The sequence below is a fragment of the Ziziphus jujuba genome, chromosome 1, assembly GCF_031755915.1.
Source record: "Ziziphus jujuba cultivar Dongzao chromosome 1, ASM3175591v1".
Lineage (NCBI taxonomy): Eukaryota > Viridiplantae > Streptophyta > Magnoliopsida > Rosales > Rhamnaceae > Ziziphus > Ziziphus jujuba.
The window spans coordinates 23,506,542-23,526,554 of record NC_083379.1 but is presented as its reverse complement, the minus strand read 5'-3'; the positions used below and the strand labels follow the sequence as shown (position 1 = coordinate 23,526,554).

Genomic DNA, 20,013 nt, shown 5'->3' with positions numbered 1-20,013 from the left:
AAGTTTCTTATTATTATTATTATTTTTTGTTTTTACCCAATGAAACTTTTATTTAAGAAGAACAAACACAAAAAACATCTTCAATACTTTGAAGAAGCCAATCCAGCACTTCTTCAATCCAAAATTGAAAAGAATACAAAGAAAGAGCAACACTAGCAATCTCATGAGCAACTGCATTTGTCTCACGAGGAGCATAAACACACCTAAATGAACCCAAACCACCCTAAATAAACTAACACAACTCCCCTAAATAAACACTAGAACTAGAAACAAGCTGAATAGCTTATTGACAGCCACTATTAAGACACCCATTTAAAAAAAAAACATTTAAACCAACTATAGGGTTTCATTTTAATTTTTTCAATTCTAGATAACTATAACTATGATGCATGAGATATATGCCATAGTTCTGTCTTGGTCAGTTTTGAGAACTTTGGATTTAATCTTTGTGTGAATTTTAATATTGATTCTCCAGAGTATCTGTATATATATTAATTAATATATATAAATAAGAGATACCGAGTATGGTCTATAGACGTGTCTTCAAAAAAGTCAAATAATGCTAGTGTCAAGAATAATTTTGGATATCAATATTGCAGAAAAATACATATCATTGTGTTTGGATATCAACAATGCTAAGCTCACCAAATATTTTTACTCATTCACATCATCATTATTATATTTTTTCTGGACATGTAAATATATGTTAAATTGGAGGACTAGAGGATGGGATTTTTTAAATAGTCTTTGGTGTATGAATTGTTTCGAAAGAACTTGCCGCATTTGATAAATAAAATTAAATGTGCAAATTTTCCTAGCTATTCTATTTGGATATTTATGGCCATGGTCTTTCAAATTGCCAATTAGTTGTCGAAATAATATTGAGGTATGCAAATTACAAAGGATTAATTGGCTGGGAAATATGAATTTGGGTATTACGTCAGATGCAAAAATCTTTAAGAAAATTAAATTACCGTTTCTTGCTAAAACTGCCTAGACGACAATTGACTTGGAGTCGTTATCATTCTGAACCCAATGACAAGCAAACATCAACATTCCTCGTTTCCACTTTGAATTCAAATTTTGTGTTAAAATCTTGTCTCAAAAAATAAATTAAATATTGGGAATCATTTAAATTCATGTCTTGCAAAATTTTGTAAAATCAAATGATTTTGGTGAATAAGACAGTACTCGCTGCTGTATGTGCCTTTTACAACAACAGATTTTCAAAGGTAAAATGATTAATATTTTTAGAATCGCTTCCAAAATATTGTTCACTCATAATTGATTGAGTTGTTTAGGCTTAACTTGAGATTCAATTAAACATTCCAATAACAATAATTCGAATTTTATATGAAAAAGGCTTGGACCATATAACATGTTTGAATAATTACCACGTGACACCTTATAGCGTATGGACAGGCGTTGTTTATAGCTCTTTTGGTTGTTGCAGATTCCTAGTGTCTACTATCGTATTAGGTGGACAGCGGCTCATGCTGGCTCTTTGGACCCAACGTATTATTCGATATTGAAAAATTACCCTCCTTTTAGCGCCAAAATAATAATAAAAATATAAACTATTAAAAAAATAATAATAATAACCAATCACCCCATACAGGGACAGTGACCTCTTCACAGACCACAATTATGATCATGGGTCCTCTCTCCAAAAAAACTATGATCATAGGTTGTCAGCTTCTTCTCATGGTTTACTCACTAACAAAGTCTACTGGACATTGAACTTTCATTAGCACAACCAAAAAGAAAGAAAGAAAGAAAAAGGTTAGATAGGAAGATAATGAAGGTGCTAACTAATAAGGCAGTTCGAGAGATTCAAACTTCAAACTCCGGAAAGCAAATTACCCAATAAATAAATAAATAAATGTTATACTAAATAATGGTTTCTACTACAAAATACAAAAACATTATATACGAATACAAAAAGAAAATAATAGAAAAACTTGTTGAATTTAGGTGAGGCAAAAATTTGATTCTTTGCCCTCAATACAATTTTCACCTTACACTGGTGTTCAATGGTCTAATAGCTGGCAAATGTTTTTCAAGCTACAACAATTACTTTTTAACAATAGTAACCCTCCGAATTCTCAGAAACAATGAATAAAAATCTCTCTCTCTCTTTCTTTCTTTCTCTCTCTCTCTCTCTCTCTCTCTCTTTATATGAAATAATGATTAAATAATGAGTATATCTTTTTCTTATTTTTCAATCGTAGAAATCATTGCCTTTGAATAGAAACATTACATCTATTATGAAGAAACTCAACGTTTCTGAATATAAGAATCATTAAAAGTTGCTTCGTTTCCTATACGAAACGTTAAAAATTACTTCGTTTCCAACAATAGGTACCTCTATAATATAAAGTCATGTTCTTTCACTAAAAAGCTATGTTTTATTTTTTATTATTATTATTAAATAAAATTCCAAGTGTTTTAATCAATTTGGCAACCAAATAAATAAATATTATTTATTATTTCTATTCATAAAATTCCTACAAGCCCCACATGAATAGAAATTAATGCAAAATGACTATGCAGACACTAAAGAGAGTATAGCGAAAAGAGATTGCATCAGGATAGATAGCTTTCAGAATTGAATCTTCCTTAGTGAATAGTTATCGAGTTTACTAGTCGATCAGTATGCATAATGCTTTGAAGTGTCAACTGTTGATGTAAACTGAGACAATAACCAACACTCAATCATTTTTCAGCATAAATTTTTTTTCTCATTATTGTGTTCGGTTTGGCCTTGAACAACCTGATTTTCATAAATGCTTTAGAGAATTACGCCTTTTATAATTCTTATAGAAGCGGCCCTACTTCTACATTTATATAGGTGATTATCTATAAAAAATATCCAGCCATATTTCACTTGGATTTCCAAGATACAGACATCATTAAAAGCGTAGCTTATCCTAATAACACATTGCAGGCAATACTGTTTCACCTTAAAAATGGGAAAAAGTATTTTTCTCTTTTAATACTTTACAGTATTATTTGTGAGTCATATATACTTATGTTGTCCCGTTGAACCTAGACTCTGAGATCTCCATTTCGATAGGTTAGGTTTCTGTTTATGATGATTCATCAGATTTAAGATTTAGTCCCATTCCCCTCAATGATTTATAAACTTGCTTTCTAAACAAACCTTTAGTAAATGGATTTGCTAGGTTGTCTTTTGATTTTACATATTCAATATTTATGATTCCATTAGAGAGAAGTTGTCGAATAGTATTATGTATTCGACGTATGTGGCAAGATTTACCATTATTTGTATTATTTTGTGCCCTACCAATTGCTGATTGACTATCACAATGAATACATATAGCAGGCACAGGCTTTGACCAATTTGGAATATTTTCTAAAAAATTTCTAAACCATTCAGCTTCTTCTCCATCTTCATCTAAAGCTATAAATTCACATTCCATAGTTGGTCTTGCAATACAAGTTTGTTGTGAAGACTTCCATGATACAGCAACACCTCCAAGTGTAAACACATATCCACTTGTAGACTTTGAATCTTTTGTGTTTGATATCCAGTTAGCATCACAATATCCTTCTAACATAGTTGGATATCATGTATAGTGTAGCCTATATGTTATTGTATATCTTAAGTATTTCAAAACTCTAATTAACACTTTTCAACGATCTTTATTTGGATTACTAGTAAATCTACTTAACTTATTAACAGCATAAGTTATTCTAGTCTTGTACAATTTAAGATATATATTAGGCTTCCTATAATTCTGGAGTATTCCAATTGATATACACTTTGACCATGATTTTTAGCTAGGTGTAAAGTAATATCAATAGGAGTCTTTGCTGGACCTCCATCATAGTTAACAAATTTCTCAAGTAAATTTTTAATGTAATGAGATTGTAACAAAACTATTCCTTCTAATATCTTACTAATTTTAATACTTAAAATCAAATCAGCTTCACCTAGATCTTTCATATCAAATTTATTAGTTAATATCTTTTTAGTAGCTTTAATAATTTCCATATTGCTACCCATTGTTAGCATGTTATCTATGTATAAGCAAATCATGACATACCCTTTTTCAGTGCTTTTATAATATATACATTTATCACACTCATTAATTTTGAAGCCATTTGTCATCATTACATTATCAAATTTCTTATGGCACTGTTTTGGTGCTTGTTTTAACCCATACAATGATTTAACTAGTTTGCACACTTTCTTTTCTTGTTTAGGAACTATAAACCTCTCTGGTTTTTCTATATAGATCTCTTCTTTTAGATCTCCATTTAAAACGGTAATTTTTACATCCATTTAATGTATTTCAAGATTATACAAAGCTGCTATTGCAATCAAAATTCGAATTGATGTAATTCTAGTTACCAATGAATAAGTATCAAAATAGTCCAAGCCTTCCTTTTATTTGTAACCTTTAGCCACCATTCTAGCTTTGTATTTATCAATGGTACCATCTAGTTTTAATTTCCTTTTAAAAATCCATATATAACCCAATGGTTTAGTATCAGGTGAAAAATCTACCAACTCCCATGTATGATTTTGTATTATGGAATCAATTTCATTATCAATTACTTCCTTCCAAAATGGAGCTTCAAGAGTCGACATTGTTTCTTTGAGTGTTTAAGGTCACTTTCTAACAAATAAGTCATAAAATAGTACCAAATGACTTAAATGTTTTAATTCTCTTATTACATCTTAGTTCATCCTCTTTTTCTTCATTTGTGTTTCTTTGAGTTTGATTACTGGTAATCATATCCTCATGAGACCTTTTTGGTGAACTATCTATTTGTCCTATTTTGTAAGGAAAAATATCTTCAAAGAAAGATGCAGTTCTTGATTTTATAAGGGTATTGACATGTATGCTAGGAATATCAGATTTATACATCAAAAATCAATATGCACTACTATTTTGTGTATATCCAATAAAAATATAGTTAATAGTTTTAAGTCCTATTTTGACTTTTTTAGATAAAGGTACTACAACTTTAGTAAGACCTCCCCACATTTTCATGTATTTATATGTAGGTTTTCGACCTTTCTATAACTCATATGGTGTTTTATCTAGTTTCTTATGAGGTAGCTTATTTAGAATTTGATTAGAAGTTAATAAAACTTCTCTCCACAAATTTTATGGTAAACCAAATATAAGCAATAAGGAATTCATCATTTCTTTTAAAATACGATTTTTCCGTTCAACTACACCATTTTGTTATGATGAATAAAGAGCGATTGTTTGGTTTATAATACTATGTTCTAAACAAAATTTCTCAAAAGGTTATTCATACTCACCTCCTCTATCACTCTCAAAGTTTTTATTTTCTTGCTTAGTTGGTTTTCTACCTCATTTTTATAGTGTTTAAACATTTCAATTGCTTCATCTTTCTTCACAATAAATAAACATAACAATATCTTATACAATCATCTATAAAGGTAATAAAATACTTTTTTCCATCTCTAGTTTGTATATATTTTAAATCACATGTATCGGTATGGATTAATTCTAGAGGTTCCGTACTCCTTTGTACATTTTGAAATGGGATTCTAGTTAATTTGGCTTCTACACATGTTTCACATTTATGCTTAGAGTCAATCTCAAATTTAGATAATAAGTCCATGTCCATTAATTTGCGTAGTGCATCATAATTTTCATATCCCGACCTACCAAACCATAAATTAAATGACTCCATAATATAAGTAGAAGAGTTAACTTTATTATTATTAACAGGAGATACAATAGTCATTACATTCATTTTAAATAGACCATCAATCAAATACCCCTTTCCCACATACATCCCATTTTTAATGAGTATAAATTTTTCAGCCACAAAGACTAACTTAAATCCATTTTTACTAAGCAAAGACCCAAAAATTAGTTTCTTTCTTATTTTAGGTACATGAAGAATATTGTTGAGAGTAAGTTCCTTGCCGGATGTCATCTTCAAAACTATTTTTCCTTGGCCTTCAACCTTAGATGTTGAGGAATTTCCCACATAAAAACATTCTCCTATGTCCACATTAAGATTTATTCTTCTTGTTGTTACTTTGTACTTTTCGATTTCTTTATTCTTTTGCACGATGATCTTGCTTGTTGCACACAAAGCATTTCCCTTTGAATTTCTTTGCATTCCCTTGGCTATTATTTTGCCTAGAATACTTTCTCTTTTTCCCATTTTTCTATCCATTCTCAATCACATTGGCTTTGGCTTCCAAGTAATGAGTTTTAATCTTCTTTTCCGAGCTTTGATTGTCTTCTTCAATTCTAAGATAAACAATTAATCTTCAAGACTTATTTCCTTATGCTTATGCTTCAAATAATTCTTAAAATCCTTCCAATAAGGTGGCAACTTTTCTATAACAGTAGTAACTTGAAAAGATTCAGTCAAAGTCATTGTTTCAGCATGTATTTCATGAAGAATCAATTGGAGTTCTTGTACTTGGTTCATAATGGTTTTAGAATCCACCATTTTGAAATCTAGAAACTTCCAACCACAAATTTCTTCATGCTAGCATTCTTAGTTTTATACTTCTTATTCAAGTATTCCCAAAGTTCTTTGAAAATCTCAATTGGACTATACACATTATACAGTATGTTGTCCAAACCATTGAGGATGTAGTTCTTGCATAGAAAATCTCCATGTTTCTATGGCTGCTACAATTGTCCTATCTGGTCCATTCTCATCAAGGATAGGAGCCTTCTCATTCAAAAACTTTGCCAAATTCAGAGGAGGGAGATAAAAGAGCATTTTTTGTTGCCATCTTTTAAAATCTGCACCATTGAACTTTTCGAGGTTCTCACCATGATTCACATGAGCAGAGATAAAAAAAATTTTTGTACTTGCCATTTGTCTGTTAACAAAAGTTACAGACCAAGTTACTTTAAAAGTATACTTCAAGAATTTTGCACAAAATAAAGTATCCAAAATATATTAAGCAAAAATAAAGATTCAATAATCAAAGTGTATTTATATATATATATATATATATAATTTTGTTAAAGAAAATCAATTAATATGTAAATCCGAAACTAACAAGAAACCATTGACGCAATAAATTTACTGCACTAACTGATATTAAGCAATAATAATAATATATATATATATATATTATAATGAACCGAAAGCATAACAAGTTATTTATGTATATGTGTGTGTACATATATATGGATGTCAAACAATAATAATATATATATGTATATACTTACTAGAAACAGGTTCATATATATATATATATATATGTCTATATAATAAATTGAAAGGAGAACAAATATATATACATACATATATATATATATATATATATATAATTGTTTATGGAAAGTGAATTGGATTGCCGATTGCCAATTGATTAATAGACACTATACAAATTATTTTTGATAAATGAATCGTAGAGGATGAAACAGAAACAAGATATTTAAGAATGTATATATATGTGCCAATAAAACCAAAACGGAGAGTAACACGTTTCAATTGGCAATTCAAAGAAAACAGAGTACACTTTGTTAATCAATTTAAAACTATATATGTAAAGGCGAACAGTAAAGAAAGAATTGAATAAATTGGATGAATATTTATATGAATAAATTAATCAACTTAAAAGACGAACAGTATATGTAAATCTATATATAGAAACACTGATGCTTTGAATATTAAGAATGCAATTGCACAACTTAAAAATCAATGAATAATAGAATTGAATCAATATATTGTATACGAAATCGAAAATTTAATTAAATGATAATCATAAAATTATGACCCAGAGAGTTTTAGATGTGAATAATAGATTAAATAAAATTGTATGCTCAACTGAAACAATATAACAACATAGAAAATTAAATAATTGATAAAAGGAATTTAAATGAATTAATAATTACCTATGCCGTAAAGATCTTATAACAAATTGTAATTAATTAAACGATTGAAAAGACCTGATTATTAAATAAAGTAAGCAATATATGTGAAAAGGTGCTTGTGTATGCAAAAACATAGTACAAGAAGCAAGAAAACATCAATGGCCAATTTAATTAATACATATACCAGAAACTAGTAATAATGCAATTCAATTTGCAATTGTAATCAATTAATTAGTAAAACCGCAACAAAGAACACTTACAATTTAATCAAATAAAGCAATAATTTAATAAAGTTTCTATGCGTAGAATAATAATGAAATAAGTATAAAACTTATCACATAAATTTCAAACACAATAATTAACAGTAAAATACAAGAAAATTGTCTTAAGATTGTTATACTAAATAATGGTTTCTACTGCAAAATACATAAACATTAGATATGCATACAAGAAGAAAATGATAGAAAAATCTGTTAAATTGAGTAGATGCAAGAATTTGATTTTTTGGCCTTAAGACAATTTTCAACTTGCACTAGTACTCAACGGTCTAATATATGAAGAATGTTTCCCAGGTTACAATGGCTACTTTTTGATAATAGTAGCACTCCAAATTTTCCAAAATAACGAACAATTTTTGTGTTTCATTCTCTCTCTCATTTTATATGAATGAATGATTAAATAATAAGTATATCTTTTTCTTATTTTTCAGTTGTAGAAATCATTGGCTTTTTATAGAAATATTGCACTTATTATGAAAAAATTCAACATTTCTAAATATAAAAAATGTTAAAAGTTACTTTTTTTTCAATACAGAACGTTAAAAATTGCTTCGTTTCCAACAATAAATATGTGCACACTTAAAAATCATGTCTTTCACTAAAATACTGTTTCTTATTTATTATTATTATTAAATAAAATTCCAAGTGTTTTAATCAATTTGGCAACCAAATAAATAAATATTATTTATTATATCTATTCACAAAATTCTTACAATAAATACATCTCCGGAATAGCGGCTTCATCATTAAACTTTATACAGATTGAAGCTTTTTTTTTTTTTTTTTTCCCTTTTTTGGTCAATACAGATTAAAGCGCTATATACAAGGTTTTGTACATGTGTTCGGATAAAGTGCACCTTAGTTCATTGAAAATCCTTTAGTCACTACGAACTTCCTGTGGATATCATCCTCTTCCAGTCTTCTTTATGGAGTTAGGAATCTTTCTATTACCAAAATAACAATAATAATAGTAAGAAAGAAGTTACTCACCAAAAAAAAGAAAAAAGAGTTTAGGAGTCTTTCTTCCTCCTATTTTATGTGGTAAGGCCGGAGTTATAAAAGAAACTGACAACTAATTGAGATTTTACTCACTTTTTTTTCTTTTTCTTTGTTTTTTTGAGAAAAGATTTGACATTTTTTTTTTTTTTTGGGCTGAAATATTACTTCCTTTGCTGTAAGGTTGGCGAGGTTCTTTAATTTTCTGATTAAATTAATTAAAATTACAATAATTAATTTGTTTACCTTCAATTCTATAATTCTTTCTTTATCCGTACAAATTCATCCAAGCTTTATTTGGCCCATGAAACCAGAGTAAGTCAAGACGCCTGTTACCACGACGCCTGTTTCTTGGGCTTTTCACTAGAAACATGAGGGATGTTCTGGATGTAGATTTTTTTTTTTTGTAATGGGATTCTGAATGTAGACTTTTCTTGGTGGCAGCGTTCTGGAAGCAGACTTGTTTATCTGCGGTTCCTCTTAAGTTCATAACATTACTACTAATTTGTTACTAATATGCTGTTCCTTTATAGTTTTCTACAAATTAAGAAAATTAAAAATTTTGAGGAAAAAAAAAAAGAAGATGTTTGTTTGGTGTGAAAGAAAACCTATTGGGACTAAATTTTGTTCGTGTTATTGCAAAAAAAAAAAGAAAAAAGAGAAAAAAACCGACCAATTTATTTAGTTTGTTGACATTGTAGAGAGGATATCTTGTTCAAGAAGAAAGATTTGATTATGATTATACGTTACTGATGATTTCAGGGATATATGACCAAATGACTTCATGACTGAAATTTGGCATGTGCGCTTTAATGGGTAATTGGGAAAATAGAAAGTAGAAGGTGCAATGTCTTGGTTCAATTCCAGCCAGACACTCAGACATTCGCTATGGCCATGGAAAAACCTTTTTGTTTCACTCGTTTACTGATGATGTAGCATCACATTTCACTCATAGTCGAACATCTAATATTTTTAATATAAGATTCATATGTTTTAAGTTATTGTTAAGTGACATTACCAATAATTATAAGTTGCTGAATTTAATTATACATTGAAAGAGATATAAATAACTATCGTGTCGCTATTATATAATTAAGATCGCACTTTATGGTGAATAGAGAAACAATAGAAATCATATAATGGAAAATATATGAAAAATATATTTTAATTATCCATTATTAACCTTTTAGTATTGCAGAAAATTTCTTTTAGAATTCACATTATCCGCTTTTTTTATAGGTAGTTTTAGACAAAGTTCAAAAAATTGATATTGATAAAATAACAAAATGTTCAAAATATAAAAATATTCATGAAAATATAAGAAATTATTAAATATAAAATGATGGAAATTTATTTTAAAAATTGAATTTTTTATTGAAACTTTAAGATTGATTTATTTAATCAATTAAATATCATATTAATTTATTCAATCAATGTATAGCAAAACCTTAATGGTTATATACAATATTATTAAGAAAAAAATGCAAAAAAAAATACATATTTGATAAAAATATTTATTAACTAAAATATATTAAACAATTATTATAGTTGTATTATATATTATAAAATATCATCTCAATACCATACAGAACTCCCAAATGGTTCAAAATTGTTCATCTTTTCCTCATCCTCCATTTGAGACATAAAATATGTGAGAAGCAATCATTAAAAGTTATATCTTTTTAATAATGTTGTATATAATTATTAATACACTATAATATAGGAGTACATATATGTATATAGATAATGTTATAGTCTTCAAAACTTTTATAATTATTCTTTTTTAAAAAAGAGTTCTTATCCTAATAGGTTCGGTTTATAAAGATATTTCAATTTTATTAGGAAATTAAAAAAAAAATATTTAATCTATTTTTAAATTTTATGAAAAGGAAAAAAAAAAAAGACAGTTTATTTTATTTTTATGATTGTTTTCAATTTTGCGACGCTCGGATATCGGGTAAATCTTCTTTTTTTTTTCTCTTCTTTTTCTTATTTTTCTTCTAGCCCTAAAAGCTATTAGGGTTAATATTGAGGGCTATTAAGATTGTTAACTTAGGGTGTTGGTATCTATTTAAGATTGTTAGGGATTTAATATCTTTGAAGATTTTGAAATTCTGAACAACTTTTAAAACATAGAAAGAAATATCCTAAATCTTTGAAGTTGATTAAGGTTGGTTTTTTTGATCTTTTTATATTTTATGAGATTATTTGAGATGTTTTGGGGTTATAGAAGTAATGATTAAGGCTAATTTGAAGAATTTGGTTAAAATCCTAATCTGGAATTTATATGGGAATTTGTACAAAGTGATTGTTTGAATTTATTTAAAATATTTAAAAATTTATTTTGGTACTAAAATTTTTATGGATAAAAAAAATACATGTTTATGAATCAGTAAAATTTTTTGGGGGTGATTTGGATCTATTTTCAATTTATTATAAAATTTTGAATTTTTACATTTTGTCTGATTTTTCTATGCAACTATAATATGATTCATATGTAAAAATTTCAAAATAGATCCAAAAAACTTTATTTTAATCTGAAAATTTTTATGATTTATCCTCTATATTAATATTATTATACAAAAATGTAGCATCAAATTTTTTATATTTTGGCCGTGGTAATTTTTCTAAGTTACCTATACTTAGCTGTCTGAATTTATTTTCTTGTTTATTTAGCAAAGAATAAAATTCAATTAAAATATTTTCAAGCTTTTTTTTGACTTAACGATTTTTATATAGCATTATCTCTATATATAGTTAAACTCTGTAGAATTTTACTTCTTTTGGATTTGTATTTTATTTTTAATGAATTTTTATTTAAACTGGATTTCCTATGAAATACTGATTTTCAGTTTTTGTCAATTAGTCATTAAATTTAATTTGACCATGTTTTCGAGTTTTGTTTGTCTTTTAAAATTTTATGGGAGTGCAAAAAAGTATCTAGTATTAATCTGTAAAATTTCAAGTGAATACAAAACTTTATGAAAGAGAAACAGAGTGAACATTTAATAAAGGTTTTTGAAAATCTAATAGTTTCAGATTTTCTTTGTTAAATTTTTAATGAGTTTTGAATAGTTTTCATTGTTTTTTTTTTTTTTTAAGAAATTTTTTAATCACAGTTACTTATGCATATGTACAGTACCCTTGTAATTTTTTAGACTTAGATGATGTCGTTTAGATAAGGAATTGAATTCTTATTTAGAGACTATTTATGAATTAATAGGTTTTTATTCAGCTTTTAGTAATTTGATCTTTTTGTAGGCTTATGATTTTAAGACTTAGGGATTAAGCTATGATGATCTCGGTATCAACTTTTATTTATTTAGCTTGAATTTAAGAGCTTGATTATAGGATTTATAAATAAGATAATTATGGTATATGATAGTTTTGTTTTCTACTTATGAAAGATTGTTGGTGCTATTTATAGGTTATTTATCTTTTGTGAACCTTGCTGATCAAGGTAAGTTACTGGACTATTTCTTAAAACCATAGCAAATACGTAATTATGATATGGTATTGATTTATATATGTTTTTCTATAACTTTATGTTTTATGAAATATATAAATATATTATACAAATAAATTGTTGGATTATTGGTATATATATTTATGCTCTAGTTACTGGTACTTAGTAGGCATTTATGTTATATGTTATGATGTATTTTCCGGTGTTGAGATGAATCATGTTAGGGTATTTCTCTAGTAATTTATAATTCTTTACCTTTGAATTTAGATGTATTGTTTCAGATGGAATGATCTACTGATGATCACAGTAGGGGTTATGACTCACACCTTCGAGTACGAGTGTTTGTTTTTATTAAAATTTATATTTCCTCACTTGTTACATGCCTCACATGCAAGTTGATTTAGATTATCGACGGATAAAATTATGTTATGCCAAGCCCTACAAAGTAATTAACAATTAAAGTTTATATAAAAATTTTGTTTATATTGTTAAAGATTATTTTTGGATATTTATTTGTTATTATTTTAAGTATTTTATTGTTTTGTATTTATCAAAAACCCAGTAACTTGCTAAGTTTTATACTTATTATTTATTGTTATGGTTTCAGATATATTATAGTTTCAAAGTTACTGGATTTGGTATAAGATAATAGTGTTTTAGTTGTTTTTTTTTTATTTTATATATTAGTTAGTTTGGAGGACCTTTTTGGGTGTTGGAGTTTATTTGTGTTCATTTTTTTTTTTATGGAGATATTTTAGATATTATTTATTAATGATGTTTTGAGAGTTTCTATGTTTCGTATTATAAGTTCTATTAAGTATTATAAGCATGACTTTTATCGCAATCTAAATATATAGACTTGGGGTGTAACATATACAACTATAAGGATCTTGTGTTAAATGTTTATGTCCTTGTTGATAATTATTATATAAAAATAGGTTGAATATATGCAAAATTATTATTTTTTGATGGTTAAGTTTAATACAGTATCTATGAGTTATTACTTGAAAACATTCCATAAACATCCATTGACATTCCATAAATTATTTATATAGCTGCATTTGCAGAGAATATATTCGCATCATTAAAATATTTATCTACTTTATGATATTTATCATTTATTTCACATGCATATTTGTATTTTTGTCTATGTTATAATTTATATTTATTTTATAATTTTATAAAAATATTAAATTCGTATATTAAAATAAAATAATAGGTAACTAGGCAATTAAACATTGAGAATATTTATTAGTTTTTTTATAAAAAAAATTTAAAAATAAATTTAATTTTCCATAGAAATTTGAAAATTTTCATGGAAATTTTCAATTTTCAATTTTCAGTAAAAGTTATGAATTTTTTGAAGAAATTATAAAGGAATTGATGTAGATATTTAATGAAAATTTTAATGGAAGTTTTGTGTAAAGATTAAAAATTTCGGTGGAAATTTTTTAAATGTTATCCAAATTTTATTGGGAACCAAAATTTTTAATCCACCTTTTGAAAATAAGGAAATTTCAACGAAATTTCTCTAATTTTTTCAATTTTTAGTCCTTGGTTTTAGAGTATGCAAAGGAGATATATAGATGAAATGATATTGGTTTAATTAAAACGAAAGTCAGATATTTTTATTACACTGATATGTAACACTAATTGGATGAATATAAAGCAAGAATTGGCAAAAAATGAAGAGGTTCGTAATATGCCAGATTTGGTTGCACATGTTTTTAGAGCTAAATTGGAATCTTTGGAAAAAGAAATGTTCAATAAACAAATTTTTGGCCCCATTGTTGCTTTTGTGTATGTTATTAAATGTCATGAAATGGGCAACTAAGCTAACGTCAAGTATCCGCCTCGCAAAGCTATCAAAGCCCAAGTCTTTACTAACTTTGTAGTATAATTCTCTAGTCGATATGCTGAACCTGAAGACCCAAGTCTTTACAAATTGAATATCAAACAAAGAAAGAACTAGGATCCTACATGATGCTGGGTCTTGAAAATTCAAAGGAAGTGGGATAGGAATTGTGCTAGAAAGTCTGAGCGAAGAAATACTTAAGCAATCTTTCATACTTGGATTCAAAACCACCAATAATGTAGTAGAGTATGAAGCTTTATTAGTAAGATTTAGACTAGACAAGCACGTAGAGAATGAAAAACATCAAGGTTCATAAAGACTCTTGATTAATAATGAATCAAGTTAATGGAGAATATGAAGTAAAGGAAGAAAGCATGATTGCATATTTGGCGGCTTTCACTCAAGTAAAGGAATCTTTTGAAGAGTTCTATAACTATTAACTCCCAAAGACCAAAATAATCATGCAGACACCTTAGCTAGTTAATGCTCCACTATGGATAACAAGGTGAGAAGGGAGATATCAATAGGATTCCTCAATGAGCCAGTAATTACGAAAAAGCACGAGGAGATAATGAATATTAATACCTCACCATATTGGAGAGACCCAATCCTTAACTACCTCAAAGGTGGATCATTCCCCTAGACAAAGATGAAGTAACACTCCAAAAAAAAAAAAAAAAAAAAAAAAAAAAACCCTTTTTGTGACTATTGGTTTTGATTGCAGAAAACCATATAATGGCGTTAAAAACATGATCATTGCGTGGTCGCAAAAACGTTGTTACCAGTTGTTTTTAGTTACCAATAAATATTTGGTCGTTAAAATTGAAAAATTTTAGCACCTAGATTTTGTTGTGTTAATCACCAAATTTTAGTCTCTAAATATCTCCAAAAAAGTAACATTTTGATCAAATTTGATAATAAAACTATATAAGTGACCAATACTATAGTCACTAAAAATAAGTTTTTGAGACCAAATTGTTTGGTCAGTAAAAATACCTATAGTTAGTGAAAAAAATATCGATATCGATGTAAATGTCGAAGGTACGATTTTACAGAAATATCGACGGAAACATTAATATCGATGGAAATATCGAGAAAATTACGAAAACTATAAATTTTTAATTTAAAATATAAATTTTTAAGTATAAAATAATTAATATAATAAAATAATATAAAAATACAATAATTAAAATAAATAATAATAAAATATTTCATAAATATTACAACCTATTTATAAATAAATAAAATATAATGTTATTTTTCACCATTGCACTTTCATTAACATTTAAAAAAAAAAAAATCAATAACAAAAAAAAAAAAATTTCCGTGTCTTCCTCTATTATTGCCCTTTCATTAACATTTTTTTAAAAAAATTCAATTAAAAAAAAAAAACTATTTATGAGTCATGGCTTGAGGTTGGCTCCCCGTGGCTAAGTAATATCCTTCGAGCTGACATTTATACTCTGGTCTCTTAATTAATAAACAACTACATTTTTAACAACCAAAAAAACAAAAAAAAACAAAAAAACCAAAAAAATTCCCGTGTCTTCCTCCCTTCACCTCTCTTTCCCTCCTCTCGGGCTGGCTGTCCACTTTTCCTTTCTCCTCCCTTCAGCTCTCTTTCCCTTTCGATCACAACACACAAACACACACACACACACACCAGTTCTTGACCGGCTTTTTCCACCAACAGAAGAAAATTTCCACTGATTTTTGAAAATTCCGACGATTTCCTTCGATTCCAGTGACAAATCGGCAGCACTCCTAACACAAACTTTTTCCCCCCCATCGGTATCGACGATGGCCAACAACCGAAATTATCACCGATTTCTCGTCGGTTTCGATGACTTTTGTTTCACTGCCTATAGCAACCAATACAATGGTCACTTTTGGTCTTTCACATATTCAAAAATATTTTTAATCACCGAAAATTGGTCACCAATGCTCTGTATTTAGCAACCGAACTCTATTCTCTAAATGCTTTATGTTTAGTAACCAATATGTATGGATTTTTAGTAACCAATTTGTTTACTAAAATGCAATTATTTGTCATTTTCTAAATTAATTAAGAGTAGAGGTGCAAAAATATACAATAGATAAAGCAAATTAGCAAATTGGTATAACACTAAGGCTTTAAATATTTATAAAACAATATTCTATCAGCATATTAACAAAGAGAAAAGGACTTTTAAATAGAAACAGCATGGTGGAATACACACATGTCTAGATTCACTTACATGCAGTTACAGAGGATCTACTTGTTCTAACTTATTATGTTAGTGTAAAAGAATTTAAAAACCATCCCAAGTTTGGATGTTTGAAATTGTAAATAGGAGCAATTTTAAGGTATTCAAGATTGGGATACTATATATTAGGATATTGAAAAATTCCTGACAATACACAAATACATTATACCATTATCCAAAAAAAGAAAAATATGACCCTTCAAAAACTTCTAAATAATTGATTAAAAATAAGAAGCTTCCAAATTTTTTTTTTCTAAAGATGCTTTTACTCATCCATCAAGATATCCCCATTTTCAAGTTTTTTAGCCAACTTTACACAATTTACACTAGGAATGTACTTGGTATCCTAAGTCAAAATCAGCCTAATAATTTTGATAACATTTTCAGTCAATTAAACACATAGTCACAAATAATACTTCCCCATTTTATCCAATTTCCACTAGTTTTTCTGGTATCAACCGCTTTAGCATTGCATATTGGGTTATTGGTGAAAGTATGAAATGATATGTAGATTGCCAACATAAACAAAGAGCAAAAATTCCACAAAACATAACCATTTGACTGATCTTACCTTAAAGTCTGATGCCATTAGTAAATTCTGCAATTTAGGGACCACATCATATGAGATGATATCAAACAGGCCATCGAGATGAATGGTTCCATTGGAGTTTGAGGACACTATTATGAATCCACCTCCATTTGGTCCCCCACATTGAGACAAAACAACTTAGTCAGAGCAACTTGTTAGGGTCAAAGTTAAGATTTAGTTTAATCTTTTCAAGTTCCTATTTAGAAAAGGTATCAAAGCTACAAGAATCTGTAAATAATCCGGCTAAATAAACAAGTGACTAGAATTACAAGAATATCATATGGAGGAATGTCAAGCCATTGTTCAATCATCTACAAGAACGATTAAATACATGCACATTAGGTTAAATCTACCTTCATAATAACTAAAATAAAAATTGATAAAGCACTTACAGAAGCCCATTGTAAACGCAATGAAGATGGTGTCATTATAAGAACAGGCCACGAATCATGAATGCATGAAGCTACAGCAATAGCCTACAAGATCCATGTTGAATTGCATGTTAAAATTAAGTTTTCCTAACAATGAAATAATTTTCAATTATAATAATGAAATACCATGCTTATAAACATTATTTATTTAAGGTACAAAAAGAGTTCACATGAATAATAAGTCACCTTTAAAGTCTTTCCTAGTCCCATCTCATCAGCAAGAAGAGCACACCCTCCATGTTGCAATATAAACCTAAAAAAGCACAATAAATAGAAATAAAGAGTAAAGTCAGATACTATATAACTTTAAAGCAACCAAGGAAGAAAGATCGATTAACATCTTCAGAAAAATGTAAATATTGTTCCATGTCACATATAACAGTAGCACTGAAGGAAAAGTATTCACAGCTACTACATACCTAACACCTTCTCGCTGAAATGGCAAGAGCTTTGATTCCATACTAGTGGGTATTCTGTCATATTGGTCTAAAGGACATCAAAGGAAACAAGATTATTTACTTAAGAAATAGAATTGCACAAAAATAGATGTCAATAAATGTATAAACCTAGCAACATATATTGAAACACAGTCCTATAGATTATGAAAAATACTATTCTTTCATGAGCTTATATCATATTTTGCTAATTATACATGCCATCTTTCTATATTAAAGCACATGGTTTCCAGATCTCTATTTTACCAGGAAATTATTCTACCACACTGCAAAAAGCAATGAAAATACAAATAAAAGGTTGTATACTAACACATCTACTACAAGCATAATAGAAAAGACAATCTATGCCAGAATAAACAACATTTACCTTGAGATCAGGAACAGCAAGAGCCGCAGCAATGGCACAGTGAACCAAGGGATCTAAGTTCTCTACCCATAAAGTTTTCTCAGAAAACAAAAATGATGAAAAGCAATTTAAAAAGATTGTACATTAGAAAAATGGCACACACACAGTATAAATTAATTCAATAGGAAATGCTAAATCTTGGCCAAGCTCGTGGGCAATAACTGAATTCAAAGGAATTCTTAGACGCAGTAAAAATTATGGAAAGGACACAAGTTATCACCTGAACTTTAGCACCAGATATTTAGTTGTTTCTCCACCAACGACAATGTAAGATGCTGGAAAAATCCATAACCTGCAATTTCAAAACTGTTACATCAACCAAGGCTTCCATTTCACAACATTTCAAGCAACAGTTGGAAACACAACCATATAAACAAAGTTCATACAATATATTAAAACAAATATCCTCCTAGAGAGGGGAAGAGAATGACCTTTCTTTCGCATTCCAAGTGGCCTTGGGGATCCTGCGGAATGCATCTACTACTACCTGAGTAACATAAAGCAAGGTAAAACATAAATCAAAAGCATAACAAGAGTTAGATAAGTGATGCAATTGTACATTATATTGAAATGCTGAAGAATTATAGGGTCATATGAGAATTTGGCTGGAATATTGGGAGATAAGATCATAAAACATAATAGACAAAAAAAAAAAGAAAAAAAGGGAAGGTTCTAACATTGAAATGGGATCCGGTGGATGGGAGACAAAAATTTTAGGGATTGGGGCACCGTGTAGTGCAAAGTTCGGGGATTTGAGCAGAGCTGTGGATGTGGGTTCGAAGTTCTTCACAAAAAAATTGATAGCTTTGCTAAAACTGGTTTTAGCTTTTGAAGCCTACCCAGAATCGCTTGGGAGTCTCAAGACAAAAGAATAACAAATGCGAGTTGCAGAGGGTGGGGGAGATGGAGAAATAGAGGGGGGAAAAGGAAAAGAGATAAGTAAAGAGGTGAAGCACACCTAAGAGGCAGCGAGAGAGGGATCATCCGTCGGTCGGAGAGAGAAGAAACACGGAAGGAAACTCATAAGCCGCCGTAGAGGAGGTGGATGACAATGTTGGAGTGATGAAGCACTGCAGAGTCTCAAAAGGGGCTAGGGCCAAATGTTGTTTTGACTTGAAGGGAAGGAGGGGAAGGGCGGGCAAACTTCCCACCAGGCCAAAATGAAAAATTGATTTATTTGGCAAAACCCAAAATTAAAAGTAAAAATTTTATATTTTGTATGATAATTAAATTAATATAATTTTTTTTTTAATATAATATGAGCTTTCAACAATAGTATTAATAGACTTTGTTATTTATAGAAATAGTATTAAAGCTATAGAAGTGGTTAATCTAATTAATCAAATGCAAATTTTAATTAGTATTTCACCACTACATAACTTTAGAAAATTCCACAAAATAAATTTTATCAAATAGATTATACAACGAG

The 20,013-nt window shown here is 28.5% G+C and overlaps 1 protein-coding gene across 12 annotated transcripts; it reads right to left on the bottom strand.

Annotated features, from left to right (window-relative positions):
• Positions 1-15,888: 15,888 nt before the first annotated feature.
• Positions 15,889-19,758, bottom strand: LOC107425446 (uncharacterized). Of its 12 annotated transcripts, none has more exons than XR_007238928.2 (8): positions 19,543-19,758; positions 19,016-19,071; positions 18,546-18,876; positions 18,143-18,209; positions 17,910-17,976; positions 17,685-17,810; positions 17,275-17,396; positions 15,889-16,319 (listed from the first exon to the last, which is right to left on the bottom strand). XR_007238928.2 is itself a non-coding variant. In XM_048467475.2 (7 exons), the coding sequence occupies exons 4-7, from the start codon at positions 18,181-18,183 to the stop codon at positions 17,511-17,513; spliced, it is 285 nt and encodes a 94-aa protein (XP_048323432.2). In that variant the 5' UTR covers positions 18,184-18,209; positions 18,546-18,876; positions 19,016-19,071; positions 19,543-19,758; the 3' UTR covers positions 17,271-17,510. The 12 variants fall into 12 exon arrangements, 1 of the variants encoding a protein (XP_048323432.2); XR_007238929.2 differs by having other exon boundaries at positions 15,889-16,315; positions 17,685-17,768; XR_003054227.3 differs by having other exon boundaries at positions 17,685-17,768; positions 19,543-19,754.
• Between the last annotated feature and the right edge of the window lie 255 nt (positions 19,759-20,013).